This window comes from Vanacampus margaritifer, chromosome 6, assembly GCF_051991255.1.
Source record: "Vanacampus margaritifer isolate UIUO_Vmar chromosome 6, RoL_Vmar_1.0, whole genome shotgun sequence".
NCBI lineage: Eukaryota > Metazoa > Chordata > Actinopteri > Syngnathiformes > Syngnathidae > Vanacampus > Vanacampus margaritifer.
In genome coordinates, this window is record NC_135437.1 from 27,135,593 (window position 1) to 27,157,696 (window position 22,104).

At 40.8% G+C, this 22,104-nt stretch overlaps 1 protein-coding gene and 1 long non-coding RNA gene across 9 annotated transcripts in view; one reads left to right on the forward strand and one right to left on the reverse strand.

Moving 5' to 3' along the window:
* Nucleotides 1-213: 213 nt before the first annotated feature.
* hmg20a (high mobility group 20A) lies at nucleotides 214-13,544 on the reverse strand. 8 transcript variants are annotated; one of them, XM_077568993.1, is made up of 10 exons: nucleotides 8,894-8,909; nucleotides 7,975-8,074; nucleotides 6,501-6,577; nucleotides 5,750-5,959; nucleotides 5,013-5,145; nucleotides 3,733-3,770; nucleotides 3,423-3,498; nucleotides 2,097-2,312; nucleotides 814-946; nucleotides 214-565 (listed from the first exon to the last, which is right to left on the reverse strand). In XM_077568993.1, exons 3-10 carry the CDS (start codon nucleotides 6,564-6,566, stop codon nucleotides 562-564), a joined length of 876 nt encoding a protein of 291 aa, XP_077425119.1. In that variant the 5' UTR covers nucleotides 6,567-6,577; nucleotides 7,975-8,074; nucleotides 8,894-8,909; the 3' UTR covers nucleotides 214-561. The 8 variants fall into 8 exon arrangements, with proteins under 8 accessions (XP_077425119.1, XP_077425121.1, XP_077425115.1 ...); XM_077568995.1 differs by lacking the exon at nucleotides 8,894-8,909 and adding an exon at nucleotides 8,375-8,885; XM_077568989.1 differs by lacking the exons at nucleotides 7,975-8,074; nucleotides 8,894-8,909 and adding an exon at nucleotides 13,310-13,544 and having other exon boundaries at nucleotides 3,423-3,495.
* Nucleotides 5,851-22,104, forward strand: part of LOC144053999 (uncharacterized) — a 161,787-nt gene continuing 145,533 nt past the window's right edge. Inside the window, exons 1-2 of the long non-coding RNA XR_013294575.1 lie at nucleotides 5,851-5,998; nucleotides 12,041-12,151. This is a non-coding gene — a long non-coding RNA (uncharacterized LOC144053999). The remainder of the gene's footprint in view (nucleotides 5,999-12,040; nucleotides 12,152-22,104) is intronic.

Below are 22,104 nucleotides of genomic sequence, written 5' to 3' on the forward strand. Positions count from 1 at the left end.
CTCAGCTGGCAACGTGCAGGGAGGGAAAGGAGAAAAAAAATGGCAGCATTGAATGAAAACAGGAAGCCACATAATGTCCAGTCAAAAACAAATATAGTGATACACTAGCCGAAAGCCATTTGAACTTCCCTCTTTTTCAAGTGGTTTTGCTGTTTGGTACTTTTTTGTTGAGTCATGAATGAAATGAGTAAAAAAAAACATGCAGGACTTATTAAAAAGTGAATACTTTTTTTGTTGTTTATTGAAAACACAACCACTTTTTGTACAAACACAAAAAAAAAGAGGCGCATTTGTCGACAGAGCCTTACAAAATATGAACCACAAAGTAGTATTGTTTTTTTTAAGAATGCAAACATTCCCTTTTGGCAACACATTTCTTGAACGTTTGGGTTGTTTCACAACTTTTGAGTGACAGAACTGTAGCTAGATCCATGAAATAACACATTTTAAAAAACAAGGAGAAATAATAAATATGAGGAGCTACATCATCATCACTTTTGAAGAGTAATTTTTTTTTGGAGGGGGGGGGGGGAATCAATGTTTCTCTCCCACGTGCAGCAATTATCTGAAATGAAACAAAAGTCCATTCACATTTTTTTCGAATGCTCACATATAATGCATGAAGCCCAGCGCCACACCAACCATTTTATGTACAGAATATAAAAAGTCAACACCGCAGTTCAAATACCAGGCTTTTTGTAAAAAAACAAACAAAACATTGTATCCTAAAACATGTGCAATCCAATTAGCAAAAATGTACATTTTAAAGAGAGTGTAAGTCAAACAAAACAACTGATCTAATGTAACTCCTACCTGTCCAAACGGTTGACCAGATCCCTCACGGTGTTGATGAGGCTGTCGTGTTCTTGCGGGTTGCTCATGATGATGCTGTGCAATTTCTTCATGTATGAGTCGATGGAGTCGAGGGTGGGCATCTCTCCGCTGCCTGTTGAAGTGATGATGGCAATAATTTATGGAGCAGAAGACTTTTAAAGATGTTCACATTTAAACTAGGCCAGCAAAGGAGAAAAAAAAAAACAAAGCACGGAAACATCAGTGTCACAGGATTCAGAAGTTCTTGTTCTGAGCAACATTAAGTGCTGCCGCAACTTGTTCACTGACATCATTAGTGGATCAACTCAAACGAATAAAACAGCAAATGTGCAAGTAAACACTTGACGCTGCTTTCAATAGAACACATTTTCGTTCAGCGGATAGCTCAATCAATCTTTCGCCTCCACACCCATGGGAAACGGCACCAAATGCTGTGGGAGCGGTGCAGGAAACTGGTGGAGGACAAGGAGGGTTTTAACCTTTATAGAAAAGTATCGGATGTATCAAACTCTTCCTGGATGAAAGCTTTGTTTGACTGATTGTTTACATGCGATGGATGTAAGCCGCTCTGCAAAATATATTAGAGACTATATAAACTTTCATCTAAAATAAATAATAATAATTAGTCACTGACCTTGATTACAAAGGTTATCAGACTTAAATTACAGCTGATTATTTTTGTGTACCATGCTTAACTCATTTGCTCCCAAAAACTTTTGTTTGTTTTTATGTTAGTCCATACAGAAGGCTTTGATGCAGCCTCTGAACTGAAGCGGTGTCTTAAAACTATGGTAGTTATTAAAAAAACGGCCAGCAGGTGCCAGCAGAGTACAAGAGATCAACCGGGGCCATGTTGCAAAAAGCTCTTTTTGTCAGTGTTTTCACCAGGAATGTGAATATTGATGAAACTTACCTATATTCTAATGCCAATTGCTGCAAAATGGAAACATAGAAATATACCTTTTTACTGATGAAAGAAGAGACTAATGTTTCTTTTGGTAGGTTCCATCTTTTCATAGCAATAGAACACAATATTCTGTGGGCCTTGCAAAATCGGTCAAAATCAAGTAAACCAGCCCGGAGCGATGGGGATTGCTTCAGTGAAAATGGCTAGGAGTGAATGAGTTAAGCCTACTTTATCAGCATGTTAAAGCCAAAATCGTTTTTGAAGTTCTGATAGTGAGACAAGAGGATTAAAACCCAGAAAGGCCCAAGCATTAAAACCCGTCGAAAAAAGGCTAAATGATCAGCACAGTTGCTACCTGGCAGAGGCACAGAGGAAAAGCTGGCGGTGAGCGCCTGTCGCAGGGTGTCCAGGTGCTGGTGGAGCAAGCCGTTGCGCCCCCTCTCCTGCATCACGTCGCCCTCCAGACGGTCCACGGCGCCGCGCATGCTCTCCACGTGCTTTTGGAGCGCAGCGTTGCGCTCTTCGTACTCCATGTTGGTCTTGCGCAGCTGCCGCATCTCACCCTCGCGAGCTAAACAAGAAGCAAGAACAATGAATAATAACGGGAGAAATGCGGCAGACGTCCTCCGTTGCCTTTTTTTTTTTTGCTCTGAGACGTCTCATCGAAATCGTTTTACCCTTCCGACATGCTAACAATTCAGACAACAGCAAAGCATCAACACCATGCATCTGGCATCTACACAATCATGAACCCATGTTACATAAACAACAGTATTTAGTAGTTGACTTATTCAACATTTCAGCTCATTAGCTAGCAATAGTGGTGCAACAGATCCTCATTGATCTGTGGTCGGTTTGGATCAGACCGTTTAGGCTTTCTTTATCAACACAACACTATCCCGAACTCATATCCAATCGCTAATTTAGGAAGCTAAGAAACCGTTAATTAATTACGCCGTCATTGTATGATACGGCAGAAGTCTCACGCAAGTTGCTAGCTGTTAGCATTAGCCAGGAGCACCCGACTGGTAGCTGTAAAAGAGTTTGGCAGCTGGTACCTGCCTTCCATTCTTTTTCAATATTTTGGGCCAAGGCTATTTTTTAATTCACTCTCCGTGTTTAAAGGAAGGAAGGAAAAGTGTGTTAAATTTCACCTTGAGATCTTTTCATCATTAAAAAAAAAAGATAAATAGAACTACTTCATTTATTTTACAAAACACTTTTGCCCATTAAAAAACAACAACATTCAACTTAAAATGTCAAGCATAGCCAATTAGAATTTAGGAAAACAACTTAAAGCCATTTAGCATTTATATTTTATTTTACACATGGACCATGTATAAAATAAGAACATTTCTTCCTCATATTGCACTTAAAGTTGTGTTCCTAAATCCTAAAGGGCTATATTAGACATTTTGATTTTTTTTGCTGATCCGAAAAACGATCCGATCCTAACCGTGACTTTTGTGATTCGGTGCACCACTAGCTAGCTTGCTAGCCTAAATAACACGCTAGACATGACATCACACATGGACAAACAAATATGCGCACTAACATTTTACACAAACCGTATAAGAGACTGTCACCTGACATTTTGGTAATTTACACACAGTAGTAAACATTGGGAAACACAGGCACATTGTAACGATAAACTAAATCTGCGAAGTAGCGGCGCACGAACCTTTGCTGTGGTTGAGGAACTCTTCCGTGAAAATGGGGATGTCAAACACGGTTCGGTCCTTCCCTTCTGCATCCTTCTAGTGATCAACAGAAACACAAAGTGTGAAAACGATGACAGGATACGGTCAAAGCATTCTGGGAGAGAAAAAAAAATCAGTTCAATTGAAATAACTAGTTGTAGAAACTGTAACCACAACGTATGCCGCTGCACTTCCTCCAATTTATGCTTTTGATACTGTATAACTCGTAGCCAGCCCAGATCAACTCCGTGTAATATTGACATGTTGACAGGCCAGGAAAGAGGCACTGACCTCGTGCAGAGCCTCGTTGGCCGCCTGGTTCCCGACATCTGGTGAGGAAGGAAAAGAAGAAAAAAAAGAGAGAGAGAGAAATGAAGAAAAAGGAGAGCAGATGAGTCATGTTTCCGTCACAGGGAGCCAGCTTTCACTCTTGACCCAGCGAGCAAAAGTCATCCAGAACGCTCCGTCCACTCCTCAGCACAGCACAACTGTTCATCCGACAGCCACAAATCGGGAGGCGGATTGCAAGGACCAAATGTTCCTTCAATTCAAATACATTCCATAGCAACAGGTGGCGCTACGCCGAATTGGTGTCAGGCCATTATAGCCCATCAGAAGCCTAAAGAAAGTTAGTTTTTTTTTTAAAAAAAAGAGGCTTTACTCTCGAATCCTCCCATAAGGTTTTAAAACAAACTCGTGGGCAAAAATAATTAGAATTTTTACTTTTTCTTTGACTTTTCTGTGCATCCGTTTCCTCTCCATTAAGTGTTCCATCAGGCATCTTTAGAGAAAGATTTTGCAGCGGTTTATGCCTAGTCACACTTGTGACATAAAGCCACGTTACAATGCTACTTTTTATGATGGTGACAAATTAATTCACTTTGTATTTTCCATATAGTGGCACCTTGAGATACGAGCTAAAAACGTATGAGTTTTTAGAGATACAAGCAGTTGTTCGGTTACATTTTTGCTTTGACTTGAGAGCAACAATTTGAGATACAAACTCAACTCCACAACAAGCAGCAGCTCGGCAAATAGAATTAGCGAACAATTCAAAGTTTACTGTCAAATTAAATATAAAACAACGATTGAGAATTAATTGTTTTCCGATTTAGAGGATCCGTTGCATTGCAACAGGTGAGTTGCTCGATCAATGCCGAAAAACAGAAAATAAAATTTGTCTTCAATAAATTGACTGACTAACCTCTCTGAAAAATGGCAAGCTGGGAGAAAAAAAAAATAAAAAAACGATGGTTTTCCTGTCTACATGCATGCGCTAAAAAAGTGATGGGAAGTCTTCCCTCTGGGCAAAGCTTTTGAAGTTTTAAGTGTAGTTTGTGTGTGGAAGAAAGTTCAAATAAATCTTCTATTTTAAAAATATACTGGGCGGACAAGCTCGTCACACGGCCATTTAAATCAGTTTTGTGATTTAGTACCAGTATTTATTTAGTACTTGACTTGTGACTTTCCCTCTGTCCATTTTGTCCTGAGAAGGCTTTTCTCAAGTACCTTCGATTCAGGAGCTAGCCACAATGTCAAAGAACGACACATCCAATTAGTCGCGCCCTCACCGCTTCTGTGTCGCTTGCCCTTCTGCTTCTCTTGGACCTTCCTGGTGAAATGCTTGTACGCCTCCGTCTTCTGGTATTTCTCCAGTTCCCGCATGTAGCGCTCCTTGTCGCGGTCCGCCTCGTCCAGGTATCGCTGTGTACACGATGACACACGCAGGCGCACACAGGCACGCACACACACACGAGAGTGGCGTGAAATGTGGTGTCTCAGTACACTGTCCAACTCAACTCCTCAAATTTGTCCGATTTATTTTCCACCAAAAATTAACAGAAATTTCCACTCATTTGCCAACTTTGTCACGTTACCTTTTAAGTTCTTCAAAATGTTGTCAACTTTTTAAGATAACAGTGCGGCTGGCTAGTCTTTGTGGAGGTGGCAGTAGGTGAGTTTCCCATCCACCTATTTTTATTCCAATTTTCAAGAACTGCGTGAAAAAGGAAAGGAAATGCTGGAAATTTGGAAAATGGCCGAAAAATCTCAAAAACATTTTTAAGCTCAGAGGGGTTGGATTTGCCAGCATATCGATAAAAGAAAAATGCAAAATAATAACAAATGGAGCAGGGCATAAGTTGCGAGTTCGTTTTGCGCATTTTCACTAAATTTGACAATAATGTCAGGTGGAATATTTATAGCGCCACCTGTTGCTTTGGCATGCGCACAGCAATCCATGAATGCATTCTGAGGTCCTGATCCTTGTGTCAGTGTTATCTTTTCTTCCTTTAATGTTGCTTCCTACCTGTTTCTCTTCAGGCGGCAGCTTGCTCCACTCATTGCCCAGCATCCTGGTGATCTCCGGGAAGGGCACGTCCGGACGCTCGGCCCTCAGCTGCTCGCGTCTATCGTTCATGAAGCGAACGTAGCCCGTCAGCGGCGCTTTGGGAGCATTCCTATCCTTCATTGGCTTCTTCCTCTTCCTGCCCTTGGTCCAGTTGGAACGTCTTGTCTTCTAAGATGATAAGCCCCAACCAGAAAAAAAACATCTCAGGTAAGGATTGCTACACACTACATGTCCAATGAAAACATGGAGGGACCCTCACAGGTACACTTTGCAAGTTCTGATTGTAAAACTATAAATATATAAAAATATAAATAAGTGAATTAGTTTAGTTGATTTCCTAGGAACTATGTACAGTAAACAAACTCCTGAGTAGAGACACTGTCTACCAGGCATCATCACTACCATTCCTCTGCAGTCCCTGCAGCAGCTAAGAAAGAAAATTAAGCGGAATACAAAAGTTGAGTTAAAAACTTGTAACAAGAAGACTCAAAACTAAGCGGCAGAGATATTGGTCGTATTTCGCTGAGGCTAATCTACGCAAGCCTGAGAGTATTGTTAGTTTTGTTAGCTTGTCTAAGGCGTTTTGCGTTGTGTGCAGCATTAAGCTGGCGGACTTTTTGAAGACAAAGCTACTATCTAGCACTGTATCTGAAGACCAAAAAATAAATAAAAAAATCGGGTCTCTCGGAAGCCAAAGTTCAAACCATACCTCATCTCCATTTCTCTGGCCGGTGTTCTCCGTGTTGGCTGCAGGAGACGACTGCTGCTCATCCATGACTTTGAATCCTGCAGATGAAAAAGAATAGAATTTGTAATTTGTACAACAGTTGACCAGTTATGATCCCCCCCCCCATCAGACAATAGAAGATGAGTGTACCACCTGGAAACATTTGCCACAGTAAAGCCCGCGACATCTGGGGGAGCCAGATAAGACAAACTTTGACATTTATTTTCCATCCTCATAAAAGGATGATTACAAGCAAATTTCTTCAAGCCAGCCCCATTTTCCCTGTCTACAGAGAAAAATATTAATCAACTGTTGAATTAGAAAGTACAAATATTGAGTACTTGTGTGGGCACAGACTAAACTCTGCAGACAGCAACAATGTAACATCCTTTTAAACTTTGAACTGTTCACGTCACTGCATGGGAAGTGAGTGTCCACATCCTGGATGGCATTTCTGCCCACAGCCATAAACACTGTGGGAAATAAAGTCAAGACTAAGAATGAGATAATCCACTGCAAATATTCCTTTTGGGCGGGGGAAGTCCAGTCAGCGTTTGTCTCCCAACATTTTTTCGTGAGGCCTGACCTCACTTTTCTCAGCGCTTAAAAGAATGAGTCAGGGTTTCTTTATTTATAGCTTAAAATATTCATGTTACTTTTACCACTGAGGTGCCCAAACTTTGACCCATGTGGCGCACACTATGTTTTTTAGTGGCCTCAACATATACTAAAATCAATATTTGACTTGCGTTGTCATTAAGAAATTTGTTCTCATCACTCACTTCCTCGTTTTCCACCAATCACACCTCTTAAGTATACTAGACACACCTGGCGTATAGCGACTGCTTGGTTGGTATTTGTCAGCTTAAATTTCACCCTTTCTGCCAATGCAACATTAATTTATTGTTTAAATGAATAATGTCGAAGTTGCTTACATCGTTGATTTTTCAGTATGCGGACCATTGAAGAAAAATGTGGACACTCCTGTTTTACAGAAGTAAATTGTATCAACCAATCTATGAAAAGTTTCTAGACTGCTGCCACAAGACCTATTTGAATCTAAGCAAGTTTCTCTTTAGAATTCATCCTCCTTTAGTCTAATTAATTTCCCCAGCATTCTCTGAAGGATGCTTCAAAGTTCTAGGATCCTTTGCAATTCAGTCATCACATCTTCAAAACGCGTGCCCTCAAAGACCCCTTGAGCCAGGTTAGGTGCAGTTACTCCTGCAAGGCAATGTTCTTCTCTGCCGGGAGCAGTCAGATGCTTTAAGAGCAGGCACGTTGTCATGCCACAACTCTCACCTCTTTTCACACACTAAACAAAACAAAGACCAGATGTTCTCTTTGCAGAAGTGCAGGTTGATTGTGCAGCCCACTTTGAAGGGGAAAACTAGGTGTTTGGGTTATGAAATATATCTTAATTGCCTCAGTACTGGAACTTTCCTGACACACTTACCTCGTTTGTTGTATTATGCTGCACTGACCTCTTCTGGTGGGAAGCCCACAATGCACCACCCAAAGAAGCGTTAGACAGAGGGTCTTTTCGATGGACGTCACTTTGTCAATAATATAACGGGGTTACAATAAACTGTCAACCTTAAACATAGTAAATTATGATTACTGTACTGTATATCGGTTTGGGCATTCAAGTCAAATACCTTTTCGAGTAAAGGTTAATTTAGCTGGGGAAAGCACGACAAGAGTGGTCTATTTCGCAAATATTAGTTTTAATGGGTTCTGATTGAACATATGTTGCGGTGTATTTATTTTTACAACTTACAATGCTAGTAGTCTTTAACCCGTGGCAAACATCTACGTTTAATTTGTTTGTTGCTGACGTAACAGCTGCTATTTACCTGCTCGTATTTCACGAAAGATGAACGCGTAACGGCGTCCCCCCCCCCCCCCCTGCAAAAAAATAATCTACGTTTTGACACTTAAATGCAAAGTTTGAAGGCTAATGGGTCAATTAAATGTCGAATACAGCAACGACGGTCCTGTTATCACTGGGCTGCTAGCCAACAACAAGCTAGCTGTGCTGTTAGCGTTGTTTAAGGAAGGAGCCGACCGTGAAACATTCTTTGTTATCGTGCATACAACGCTGCGTCTCATTAAATACAATCTAACCATCGAAGAGGCAAAATCACTAAACTAACCTCAGAAAATGTGTGCGGTTGCCGAAAGTGAGTTTTGTTTGTTGTTGCTTTTTTTAATCAAAACAATACGGGATCGACTGTCTCCATGTAAACTACAGCCACGTTATTACTTTGCATCTTGCCATATTATTAATATGTCACTGCGGTAATTAAAATAAACTATACATTTGCTCCTATTATGATTGGGAATCACGCTACAAATCCAAATAAAATATTTACCACAGTCAATGCTCTAGATGGGGCACGCTCTGCTGGCAGCTCTTCGTCGTCGAAGTTTGAACCGACTCAGTAAGTGCACACGAAAATTGTTGCTGCTGCCTAACGGCCATTTTATGTATTACACTCGTTATAGATAGATAGATAGATAGATAGATAGATAGATAGATAGATAGATAGATAGATAGATAGATAGTGGTAGGTAGGATGTGTCTCCTTTTGGTTTCTACTTGCATTCACTTGAGTACTTGTGGTGTTTTCTTTTATGGTGTGACATTGCATTTCAATGATTTTCCGCTTACAAGGAAACCTCTCACGAATCCCACAAGGGCTAACCTCCGCTTGTTCCACTTGGCCATTAGCTGCTCATGTGTTTTGAAAGTAATTGTGTTGAGAGGCTTGAGTAAGTGTTTTTTTTAGTAATAACAAATGTTTTTGAATGTCTTGTCGTGCACTTAGGGGGCTACTGGCAATCGGGGGGGAAAACAATACAACACATTTGGGTGTTTTTGTAATGTGAAATGATGTCTATTGGCCTGCTGAGGGTGAGTGGAAAGAGCATTATCTGCTATATGGATGGCTGAGAAGAACTCTGCATTGAAATGTGTAGGATAGATGGAGGAATAATGATTGATGGTTAAATGCATAGATTGATAGATGGTAGAGTGAAAAATAAATGTTGCTCGGTTCACTGGTAGATGAAGGGTTAGATGAGTAGATTGTGTAGGTGGATGCACGGTAGATGATAGATCACAAAATTGATGGAAGGTAAATTGGTCAGTGATGCTTGGAAGAAACAAGAGGAAACGCCACACGATGCGGATACCCTGGCTTCGAACTCCCGGCAGTTGTGGAAGCATGTCTGGTTCGGTTTTGACCATCCATCCATCAATTAATTAATTAATTAATTCATTCATTCATGTCCTTCAGCATCACTGCACATGAATCGGACTCTCCCTGTACTGGTAACATATATATATATATATATATATATATATATATATATATATATATATATATATATACTGTATATATATATAATCCCCCTACAGCCCATCTGTTCAATTATCACATTTTCCTGCACGCGTTTGGATACGGATGCTCATGGATAGGAATACCAATGCGTGTAATTTGGAACAACAATAATGCATTGAGTAGCTTTGCTAATGAGCTTCTGCCAATAGCTGCTCACATGGTTGAGTGTGATGCGGAGTTCAGTACTGTAAGGAGACCTATAGAATACACATGCATACAAAACACATCTGTGCACCTTGCATAATGGTGAAGAAATCAGCATACTGTATCTATGGAGGGTTGCATCGCCTTGTTGCCATGCAAACAAATAATGAAGTTAGTCGTAGGTAGTGACAGCCTCATGGATCATTGAGGCTTTATGTATGTAAATAAGAATGGGGCAAACAGTAGGATGTGGCACCCAGAGACGTGCATTAATGATTTTTCTTCAAGGCCTTTAGGTTCCACGTTGAAGTGTGATAAATTACCATCGAATCTAAAGTGGTACTTACAGTGACTGGCTGCTCAGGACAATATTAGCAACACAATTAACTAAACATCAGACAGGGATTTAGTAACTCCAGCAATATCTATACCTGCCACTAGAGGACAGTACCACTCTGTATCTTATTATCTATGGAGGTGTATTGCAATTTAGTAGTCACAGAAGGCATTGTGCTCAACTGTATAATGCAGCCTTAAACCAGGCGATTATGCTTATCAAGGTTCTCTTTTTTTTTTTTTTTTACTAATACTTCAGGGCCTTGTTAACTTCAATTGGAATATTTCCTACAGCTCAGTATTCATGAGCACGTTTAGCGCCGTTTATCTTAGCATAGTATAGAATAGCATAGCTGAGCATAATGTTACAGAACTTTGTCAAATCCGCTGATGGGTCCTTGCTTTAAGTCTTGAATTGTGAATCTGGCGCTGGCAAACTGTCCACAGTGGTCGCTCAACTAGCCACATGCTTAATTGTGCAAATTAAATAGCTATTAAACACCGCAGCACCACAGAACAAATTTAAAGTCCATGAGTAACTCACTCACCATAACACTAAATTAAGCGCCGCTCGCTGCGGAATCACCTGTAGCTGTAAGCCCATGCACCTTTATCGTTACCTTTTTCTGTGTTGTCTCATCATTGGGCTTTTTCTCTGTTGCAAAGAAACTTTCCAAATATGCCAAGTATGTCTGTTCTCTACTCATTTTGCTAACTTGTCGATGAGCATCAGTGCTACGCGACTGAAATAATTAGCATTTAGCAATTAGTCCATCGTAAACAGAGAGAATCTGGTCACTTTTCAAAATAAAATATTTTTAAGCCTCGGCTAATCAAATAACCAGAAGTACAGTAAGTTTTTTATCCTTTCAACTGCATGCACGGCCTGGTAGGTGGTTGGGGACTGCTAGAGTAGACTAGCTTAGCACAGTTTAGCGTACTATAGCATGGAGTAGCATAGCGCGACAGAGAGTTGTTTAGCATATCGGAGCACAGCATAGGATAGAAAAGGATAGTGTAGCATCAGCGATCATAGTATGATGTAGAGTAGTGTATAGCTTGGCATAGTGTAGCATATTATAACAAAGCATAGTATAGAACAGCAAAGCGTTAGCATTATGTGGCATAGCATAAAGTAAAATAATGTGGCATAGCGTAGTGTAGCACTTTGTCAGTAACCTAGCATAGCACAACATAGCATAGAATAGCATAGTGTAGAATAGCCTAACATTGAAAAGCAGGGCATAATGTAGTGTAGTTTAATAAATAACATAACATAGCAACAAAGCCTGATACCTTCAAACCTAAAATTTTTTTCTCTCTTTTTCTTTTTTAAATCACTGATAACTTCTTGTTCAAATATGGGTGTTTTTTTTTCCGAACGGTTTATTTGTTAGCATCTCAGTGTCTCTCCAAGGCGTTATTATTTTTAAAAACAATCCTGTTTTTAAAAATAGTTTTAACGTAGTCAACGCAAACCCATTCGTATAATTGAGTCCTTTGGAATCAGAATTCACGTAACATTCATGACTCCCTCTTGAGGATGACCGCAGATTATTTCTCATTAATTAACACAATGATGACAATGAGTCACGTTTGTGTTTTTTTCTTTTTTCTTTTTTGGCTTCCACACAGAAGGAGCGTCTTGGAATGGAGACCTTAAGACCATAAGACCTTTAACAGGGGACAAGGCAGATTTGAAGGGACACCTTCGATTGCGCCTGCCCTTTGTGAGGGGATAAAGAGGTGAGGGGAGATGACAATGGATAATAACTTGATGTACGACTGTGCTGCACTGAGCCTTAAACGTCTTATCTAAATTCATACGCTGCCGCGTGGCGTTTATCATTCCGCTCGCGCCGCCCGGCAGATAATGGACAAAAGGAAATCAATAAGTTAGAAAATCGCACCAAATCATGGGCCAGCGTTGATGAATTCTCCATATTCTCACATGCGTACTAGATTGACTTTGTGAGGGATGGCGTCCTCTTTTACTTGGCTTATATTGCATTTGCTTAACATTGCATGACGAGAATACACGAGCAGGGTACAGAGGAATACAATTCATGTGTGCACTGGTGCAAACACATTGCAAAATGATAATGAACGTTTCCTTTTGAGCATACACGCACCACTGTATAATTGAGTGAGTACACAGAGCTGTACTGAAATTGCCACGAATGTTAGCAATGAAAATGTTTACCTCTCAGCAGTGATTTCTATCAATAACTAGATTCTACATTCTGTTTTCACTAAAACAATATCGCACCCATTACTGTTTATATAATTCGTTCTCTTCAATGTTTGGCCTTAAAAAATAAAAATGACGCCATGTGCCACTCTAGCTGTTAATGTCTATTGTTGCATACAAATCAATCAATGCTGATTTAACAGGAAGGTAAAAACCTTGGATATAAAAAAAACTTGGGATATACAAATGTGTAATGTACATAACAATCTGCTCATTGTTTGCTGTGACAGTCATTGGCAGTTATGATTGTCGTATTGTATACTAAACGTGGCGTCACATTGAGAATGTGTGCGCATTCTGCTACTGCGTGTTGACAAAACTTGTGAGTGCCGCAGTGATGTGGAAACCACTTCTGAATCAAAAAGGAGCTTTTCATTCAGCCAATGGTACCATTTTTTGTACATTTATGTAAACTGTTGCTGAGGGCCGTGATTGGCAGACGGAACGATTCTGGCATGAAGAAGGTCACAGGATTTGTGTCTACAAACTTTTATCATTTAAAGTCTTCATTTCAGATAACAAATAAGTGATATTATATTGATAGATAAACTTCTTTTATTCTGAGATCGGTAGGCTTATCTGTGTCAGTGTTCCTCCAAAATGTTGTAAATAAAGTTGTGAGTACCCGTCTCCGAAGGGCTGCTATCCATTACCTCTTGTCTGACCAGCTAGACGTCGTTTTATCTCCTTGTACAGATTTGCCGTTTGGGCGAGGTCCAGAAAAGATCCGAAAGAACACAAAGTGGACTTCAATAGCCCATAAACACACACAAAGAGACGCACGCTCACACACATGCAGCTCGTTCTGTTTGTTTGTGCATAAATACACAAAATGGGCACTTTTTCAAAAGCAGCCCAAGGGCAAAACTGGCTTGTCCTTGGTGTTTCTTTCTGTGATGATCAGGGAAGACGGATCTGTTTGGTCTTACATCACAAAGTATATTTTAATAGGAGAGGGGAGGAGTTTCAGTAGTTATAGGAGTGGGGGAGTTCAGGAAGTTTTGACATTTTCAAATGGAAGGCTGATCAAGAATATGAATGAGCAGAGGTGGCAAATACAGGTCCAGAAAGTAAAAACCCTGCCACAGTTTGGCTTTAGCCCCTGATGCTAGCTAGCTCCCTAGCGGGTAATTGAGCACCATGGGGAGCTAGCTAGAGAGCTAGCTAGTTAGCTAGCACCTGGGGCTAAAGCCAACTGTAGCAGGTTTTTACTTCCTGGACCTGGATTTGCCAAATCTGTGAATGAGTGAAGACGAGGAGGTTTTCAAAGAGGAGAGCATGAGTTGTAGCAGTTATGGGGGAGTTCTGACTATGAGATTTTTCTTCACTTGTTATTCTCTTGTTAGAATGTCTTGTTCCGACTAATGCGTTTCATGCAGTGAAGATTTCATTGGTTCGAATGGTCCAGTTTTGGAAGCTACTTGCTGTGGAATGTACCTACCAGTATTTTCTATTTTTGTGCTCGTTCTACAACACTTGAAGGTACCACAAGATGGCGCCGAAGCCCTGGCTAATATGAAAGTAGTAATTGGTGTCAAAGTAGAAGAGATTTCAACGTCTTTGTTGTGGGGGAGGAGTGGAAGTTGAATCAAGTCTCCATTTATTTTGAATAGATTTTTTTAGGGACATAGTGTGCGATATATACTCAACAAAAATTTAAACACAACACTTTTGTTTTTGCTCCCATATTTCATAAGATTAACTCAAAGATTTAAAACTTCTTCCACATACACAATATCACAATTTCTCTGAAATATTCACAAACCAGTCCATATATATATATATATTTTTTTTTTTTGTTGAGTATATTTGCCATTTTCACATCACTGGCCTTCCAATCAGCGAAACTAGCTTCATCTATAGACTACTTGGCTTTAAACATGACATTATAATTAATATCTCCAAAGGTCTTGTCCGTGTTCAAGACCAAGAGGTAGGCTAATTTTAGACATTGAGAAATGATTGACACTAATCTTGAAAGCTTACGTACGTTATCTCGTGCCTGATGGTGATTTGTGTTGGATGAAGGCCTCCAAGCTTTGTCAACTTTCATCACAAAGTGCATTCGTATGTTCTTGGCTAGCCTCAAGGAAATCGTGTCAAGGCTTGTAACAATTAATGACCCGCAGACACAACGTCCTGACACAAGTAAATGCTGAGCAATGAAAGGGCTAAAAAAGAAAAGAAAAGAAAAAAAGGCCTTTGTTTTGCTGACATGGAGAAGTGAGCACAACAGAGGGTGACTGGAAAATGAGACAGCCTTTGCAAAAATAAGTGTGGTTAATCCATCAGACGCCAGGCCTCATTACGGCTGCGGGTGCCACATAAGAGAGAGGCCTTTATCTCGGCTTCCTGTTCTTATTAGTAGCACTCAAACAAAGGATGGCAACAGTCGTTACTTCATCACAGTGAGGAAAGTCATTCTCTGGCCTACATTGTACGTACGTGCATCAGCCACATTTCCAACACTAATGGACTATATGCCACCGAGGAGGCGGGACTTCCGACTTCCGGGTTTTCACCCATCAACTTTGTTTCCGTTTCCGGTTTGCGACGTGTGAGCCGCGTCCCAGTACTTGCGCTTCCGCCTTTGTGCCGCTCGGTTGCGCGTTCCCTTCGACGGGTGCGAGGCTGCGAGTGTGTAGTGTCTGTCTCAGTGTCCGAAGCATTTCAGATAGCCGAGACGCCCTCCCCCCGATGAGCGGGAGCGCGCGGTTGGGGGGGGGGGGGGGCACAGGCGTGAGGGTGCGAGTGCTGGTACGCCGGAAACGGCGCTGATGTGTAAAACCTGGAAGTTGGAAGTCTGTGGCATCTACCCCATTGGGTACAAGCATTAAAATGATTGATACAGCCCCATCTACTGTACGAACAGATGAATGCTAACAACCCCGGAAAGAAGTTGAACAATTACAGTACACTCTAAAAACAGTTGGGCCAAAAATAACCCAACTATGGGTCCAAAATGGACCGATCCTCTAGTTGGGTCGATTTGACCCAACTTTAAGTCAAGAAATGGGGTTTTCAGCTTAAAACAACTCAATATTGGTCAGATCCTTTGTTTGGGTCAAAAAATTGTGTCATTTTGTATTAAACAACCCAGAAAGATCGGTCAAATTGACCCATAAAATGGATCAGTCCATTTTTGATCCATAATTGAGTTACTTTTGACCCAACTGTGAATGAATCCTCTATAGACTATCAAGTTTTACCTTGGGAGCATTCTTTTATGGCTTTATAGCTGTGCAGTGGGACTGTTCCCATCAGATTGGAAGCATGCCATTCTTCAAAATGTCTTGCTAAGAAAAAAAAATTAAACCTCACTAACAAGTAATGGGTCGAGTCCAACCCACCATTGATTAACAAATTGGTTACATCTTGATGCCTTTGTTTATATGGAGATGTCCAACAGTACCCGACAGAGGCCATTTTGCCAGCTGCAGTATCCTCCATTTCACTGACAGCCGCCAAATCCCAAAACGTTGCTGCGTCTATTTTGGGAAACCAGAGCAATTTTCGGAAGGTGGCGAAACAAAACACGGGAGCATGAGGTGCGCCATCTGCACACTGTATTATTTATATTTCCTTATTAAAAGAAATTCACATTCTTCCAGAGATGCTACACGGAGTCCGGGCGGCATTGAAAATGAAAAGGTTTCAGAGTGATGCACGAGCCAATTGGCCCATAAAGAATTTCCACATGATTGCATTATTGCGAGTTGCAATGCGGCTTGTCTAGCAGGACGCGCACTCTACAGCTGGAGAGAGGTCGACAGGATGGGTTATAACAAAAGACAAATTATTACAGGTCAACCGACCGTTACATCGAGTCTCTCTTTTTTCAATGAGGATCATGCAGGTACAGACTAGTAGTGCCTCACTGAGGCAGCAGAGGTCAGTAGCTGACAATGGAGGCTGTTTGAGTGTCTGGACCCTCTGCTGCCACTCACAACCTCAGGACATGTTGAGGTCTGACGACAAAATGATACAAAAATGGCAAATTAGCCCATCTCCAAAGTAAGACAATTATCACCACGGGAGATGATGACAGTCGGTGAAGGGAGTCAGGTGACCTTTTCGACAATGCCGTGGTGCAGGTGTCTTTTAAAAAGAGTGGGTAATGCCACCACTTGACAGAATGAAAGGTATCAGATAGACCCCGACGCTTGGATTAAGATGCTAATACAAAAGGCCATAGAGACACAAAGATACCCTTTGTGTGCATTCATTCAAATTCTCAATCTTTTTGGATTTGTTGTTGAAATTTACTACAACATGGGAGAAGATAGTAATGTCTTTACAATAGACTTGGTAAGGCAGTATGTAGTTCATTTTCACAAGTTTTGCAAGCCTTGTTCAGAGTAACAGTAAACAATTGTATGCTTGTGCTCACGTGGCAGCTCCTGTTTAGTATTAGTGACGAGGCTTACAGTCAATATTCTGGTTTCTAAAAGATTCAGAATACTGTAACTCATTTTCATTTAATGTGTTGGATCCCCATCTAAACATCATGACACAAATAAAAAGAGAATTGTTGAACCAATTTAGGATTACAAATGGAATTGTTGACCAATTAAAAATAAAAAAAACGCTCCAATTGGTAACACGCGATTGAATTAAGTTAGTCCAAAGTGAAAATATTATGTTTAATTAATTATGAATTCATTACACTTAATACTTTAGATTGGAGTCACTTTGGGAAGAATTTAATTCAGATGAATATATTACGTTTAATGAACTCATAATTAATTAAACTTAATATATTCACTAACTTAATTCAATCACGTGTTACCAACTGAAGCAAATTTTTTTAAGTTGGTCAACAATTCTCTTTTTAGAGTGTGATAAAGTAGTCGGTTTCTTCCTCGCTCCGAAAGTGTGTTGCTAGGTTGCGTCCAAAATTCATCATGTTTGTTTATCCCTGCTTGTGTATTTCCGACAATACAACAAGCTTATCCTGGACTCAAAAGACCAAGATTCCTAGCGGATAGAGCATTCACAGAACACAAACATAATGTTCCGTTCAAAGGAGGTAACCCAATAGCATTTATAAGAACAAATATTTGGGTCTTATTCAGGTTTTTGCGTGTTTACTTGGCCTTTCAAAATCCAAATAATGTCAATATTCCGGTTTTGAACGTGTGGAAAAGGAGAAAGGTGCACAGTTTTTTTTTTTTAAATTCTTCTATCAGCTTAAATCTGTCATTTCGCATTTCCCTCCCAGACACTAGGTGGCGCAACCTAAAATGTGGGGGTTCCTGTCAAATCTGGCTTGTGTGTATTCTCTGGATGACATAAATGTAGCCCGATTGGTCCACTGGCCGAATGCACATCCTCTACATGAGGAATTTTAAATTTAAGTATGATTTCTCTGTCAACGATTTAAATGCCGTTCATAAGTCTCAGGGGAAATAAATGTTCCTGGTTTTCTCCACATCCTCGGCTGTCAATGGATCACATCTCTTTGGTGATTCTGTATTCATTCTGAGTTTAAGCGCTGTGGGTGTGTCAGAAGTCTTGAAGGGATGATACGCATAGATGAAAAGTGCTTAACTCCAGGCATTTAAAAATGGACTTAGACGTGAACAGGAGTATTTGGCCTTAAGTCTGGAGTCCTCATTTATGATTCTGGTGCACTTGTCCCCTTGGGGGTGGTCATATGATGGTTGTTGTTGTTGAACTCAAGGCACTTACCTTTCTTGTGTCTGGCCGATTATGTTCCGAGTTGGAACCTGAATCGTTGCACGTAATGAATAAATACACTTGTTTATCATATTTATGGCTAGATTCAGAGATGGCGAATCCAGGTACAAAAAGTAAAAACCCTGTCCCAGTTTGGCTTTAGCCACACGTGCTTTGACTTGAGCTTGTTTACCTGACAGTTGAGTAGAAGCATATGTGGCTAAAGCCAAACTGTGGCAGGATTTTTACATTCTGGACATTTGCCACCTCTGGCTAGTTTAGAGCAAAAGTCAAGAAAAAGTGTGGCAATTGACTGGCGACCAGTCCGTGGCGTACCCCTCCTCTCACTCAAAATTAATCTGGGATAGATCACTAATGAAGACAAATATGATAGAAAATTGACAGAAGCATGTCCAAGCTAGAATGCTAATGACTGTGCCCCATTGCTGCTTCAGACTCTCATTGTGTTTGTGTTCGTGTTTGCGCTCTAATAAGGCTTGCAGAAACGGTACATTTGAAACGAAGACACCAAGTGCTACTCTTGGGGGGTAAAAATAAGAATGTGAGTACTGCAGGTCATCCAATTAGACAGCCAGGCGGTGGTTTCTTATCGCCCGCCTGTGACTGGGTTATATTTACATTCCATAGACAGTAAACAGTCGCCAGAGGAGGTGCTGTCATGCGAGGGGGGTGGTCCCATCATAGCTATGTCGAAGGTTGCTAAACAAGCTGGCGCCTCCGAGAGCGTCCAAATCAAACCGGTTGACTTTTCACACACGCACGCACGCACTGTCATGCACTCATTCACCCACAGACAACTCTACAGTATTTCTATCAAATCGAACTATCCAGTCCTTCAGCAGACTTGCAGCTAATTGGGGCCTGATGACGAAGTGCTCTCCATCCACAGACACAATGAGCCACGCGTCAGCCAACACAAATGGATTCCCAGAACGCCCCGACAGATAACATCTCCGCCAGCGCCTTCCCAAACCCCCGCAGGAGACATTTCCTCTCCGCCTTTTCTTCAGGCACTGGCACAGACCAATGCGAAGGGGGGGCACCTAATTAAGGGCCATTCCTCCAGGGGGAGTCTCAGAGAGCAGCTGTACTATTTGCATAACCTGATATGTGGCCAGGTTGCTCTTTTTCCCCATTTCCGTCCGTCCTGTTCTCAGCCCTGAGGACGCGTGGACTGGGACAGGTACACAACATGCCGCTTCCTGTGCTCGACACAACTTTGGAACACAAACAGATGAAGCCAAAAGCAAGTTTGCACATGTCACCCCTTACAAAAAAGAAGCATATTTTTAAAGTATGCTTGAAGTATACTCACAATTAGGAGACTATACTTCCAGGTTACTTTTCTTGTACTTGTTGGAAGTATACTCCACCAAGTGAATGCTAAGTGTACTTGTAAGTATACTAAAACATATGCTAAAAGTTGATAGATATTGTGACATTTTTAATACTTCATTTCATATATTAACCATTGTTACACATTATTAACATTTTAATTCTTCAGTATTAACCTTGTCAAAATGTTTTGTGTCCTGTGCAGAGCAGGTGGTGTTGATTTCGGTATAATTTGACCTTAAGCTGGGACATACTATTTAGTCTAAAAAAGTTCCTTCTCAGCGTTTTGTGCGAAAACACATTTAGTCCTTGAGAACAGAATCTGTTTCGAGCATGCACTCCTGACTCTGTTTTCGCTACTGCTCATGGAAAAGTACCCAGAGATATGTTTTGTCTACAAATGAAAGAGAGGAGGTCTTTTAACTATAAGAAGCCATTGTACACGCGGAAGAGACACATTTCGACGCTCTGAATCCCACCTGTTTAAGTGATGAATTAGAGGCAGTTTAAGTGTCCAGAGATCTCTGATAGATAAAATCATTTTTGCAAAGGTGTTTTTTCTTACATTAAATCTGTCTTCAAGATTTCGAACACGCAAAGAGGACAATTACATTTATTCCTCTTTCAAAGTTTACATACTGTAGTACAGTGGTGGCCAAGTCCGGTCCTCAAGAGCCCCTATCCAGCCTGTTTTCTATGTTTCCCTCCTGCAGCGCTGCCGAATCTAATGATCAGCTAATCAGCAAGCTTTGTGAGAAGCCTGATAACGATCCTGATTATGCATCAGGTGTGTTAGTGGAGAGAAGCCGAGCCTTGCCACGATGATTCTAATTAATTCTGATCACAATATATTATATTAAAAATACAGTGTTTAAAATGGAAATGTATGTCTAGATACTAGATCACTTGGCATGACCAGCTTTGTGGCCTAGTGGTGGAGTGTCTCCCCTGAGACTGTGAGGTTGTAGGTTCAATCCCCAGCCGGGTCATACCAAAGACTATAAAAATGGGACCCATTTGCCTCCCAGCTTGACACTGAGCAGTATGGGTTGGAATTGGGTGGTTAGATCACCAAATGATTCCCAAATGTGGCCCCTGCTGCTTCTCACTGCTCCCTCAGGGGATGGGTTAAAATGCAGAGAATGAATTTCGCCCCTCTTAAGTGGGTGTGACAATCAGTGGTACTTCATTTTTTTCAGGAATCCCGCGGGTCACAGAATTCCTGAAAAAATGTCAGCCTCGAACACAGATTAACCAATCTCTTGGTCAGAATGACCAATTTGTATCGGTTGGCCCAATCACCAATATGCATTGGTTGAAAACACCTACAATTTTAGAGTGGTTGTTTTAACCAAAGGATCTGCCGGACACATAACTACCAGCTAGATTGGTCAAATTTAACAATTTTTTTTTTTTGTAGATTTGACCAATCTGTTTTTAGAGTGTAGCTATTACAAAAAACGGCCAGCAGGTGGCAGCAGAGTATAAGAGATCAGCCAGGGCTATATTGCAACAAGCTCTTTTTGACAGTGTTTTCAACAGGTTTGTGAATAATGATGAAACTTAGCTATATTCTAATGCTAATTGCTGCAAAACGGAAACAGATACTCATATACTATTTCCCTGCTAAAAGAAGAGACTCTAATCTTTCTTTTGGTATGTTCAACGTTTTTATAGCAATCGAACACAATATTCTGTGGGCCTTGGAAAATCAGTCAAAATCCAGTAAAACAGCCGGGAGCGAAGGGGGTTGCTTCAGTGAAAATGGCTGGGAGTGAATAATTTAAATATATTTTCTGTATTCCCCCCAAAAATATATATACTCTATAGATACCAACAATTGTCTTGTCCAGTATGCAGAATTTCATTTCATTCAACGTGTTTTAGTTCTAAACAGTAGTGTAGCATTAGCACAACTGTTATTGAGTTCAAAATAACCTAAAACTTACATATTTCATTTTCAACTGCAGACCGTTTAGGCGCATCATTACCTAATTGCATCCTTGGTGGTGAAATCCATTATGCACTGTCGTTGATTCGAGATGACGCAATGTCATCTTACCACCACAATGATAAACATATTATGAGGTCTGTGAATTAAGTAAATGAGCATTATTATCTTTGCAAAGCATTATATTACGCAAGTGTACCAAATGACTTTTCAGCCTGAATAGATGAATGAAATCCTACTTTCCAGGGCTCTTGTTGTCCTTGTGGGGCTTCCTCGGCTCGAGCGGTGATAAGCAAGCGGACCCCATTCTCCTCTCGTTGCCATTCTTCACAGACACAAAGTTAACATGGCGGCCGGCCTGATTGGCATTTACATAAGCTCCCATACACGACCATTGTGATGATAATAGGCGTGTGATCTCCAATGTCAGCAAATGGAAAAATAAAAGTCCTCTCGTGCGTA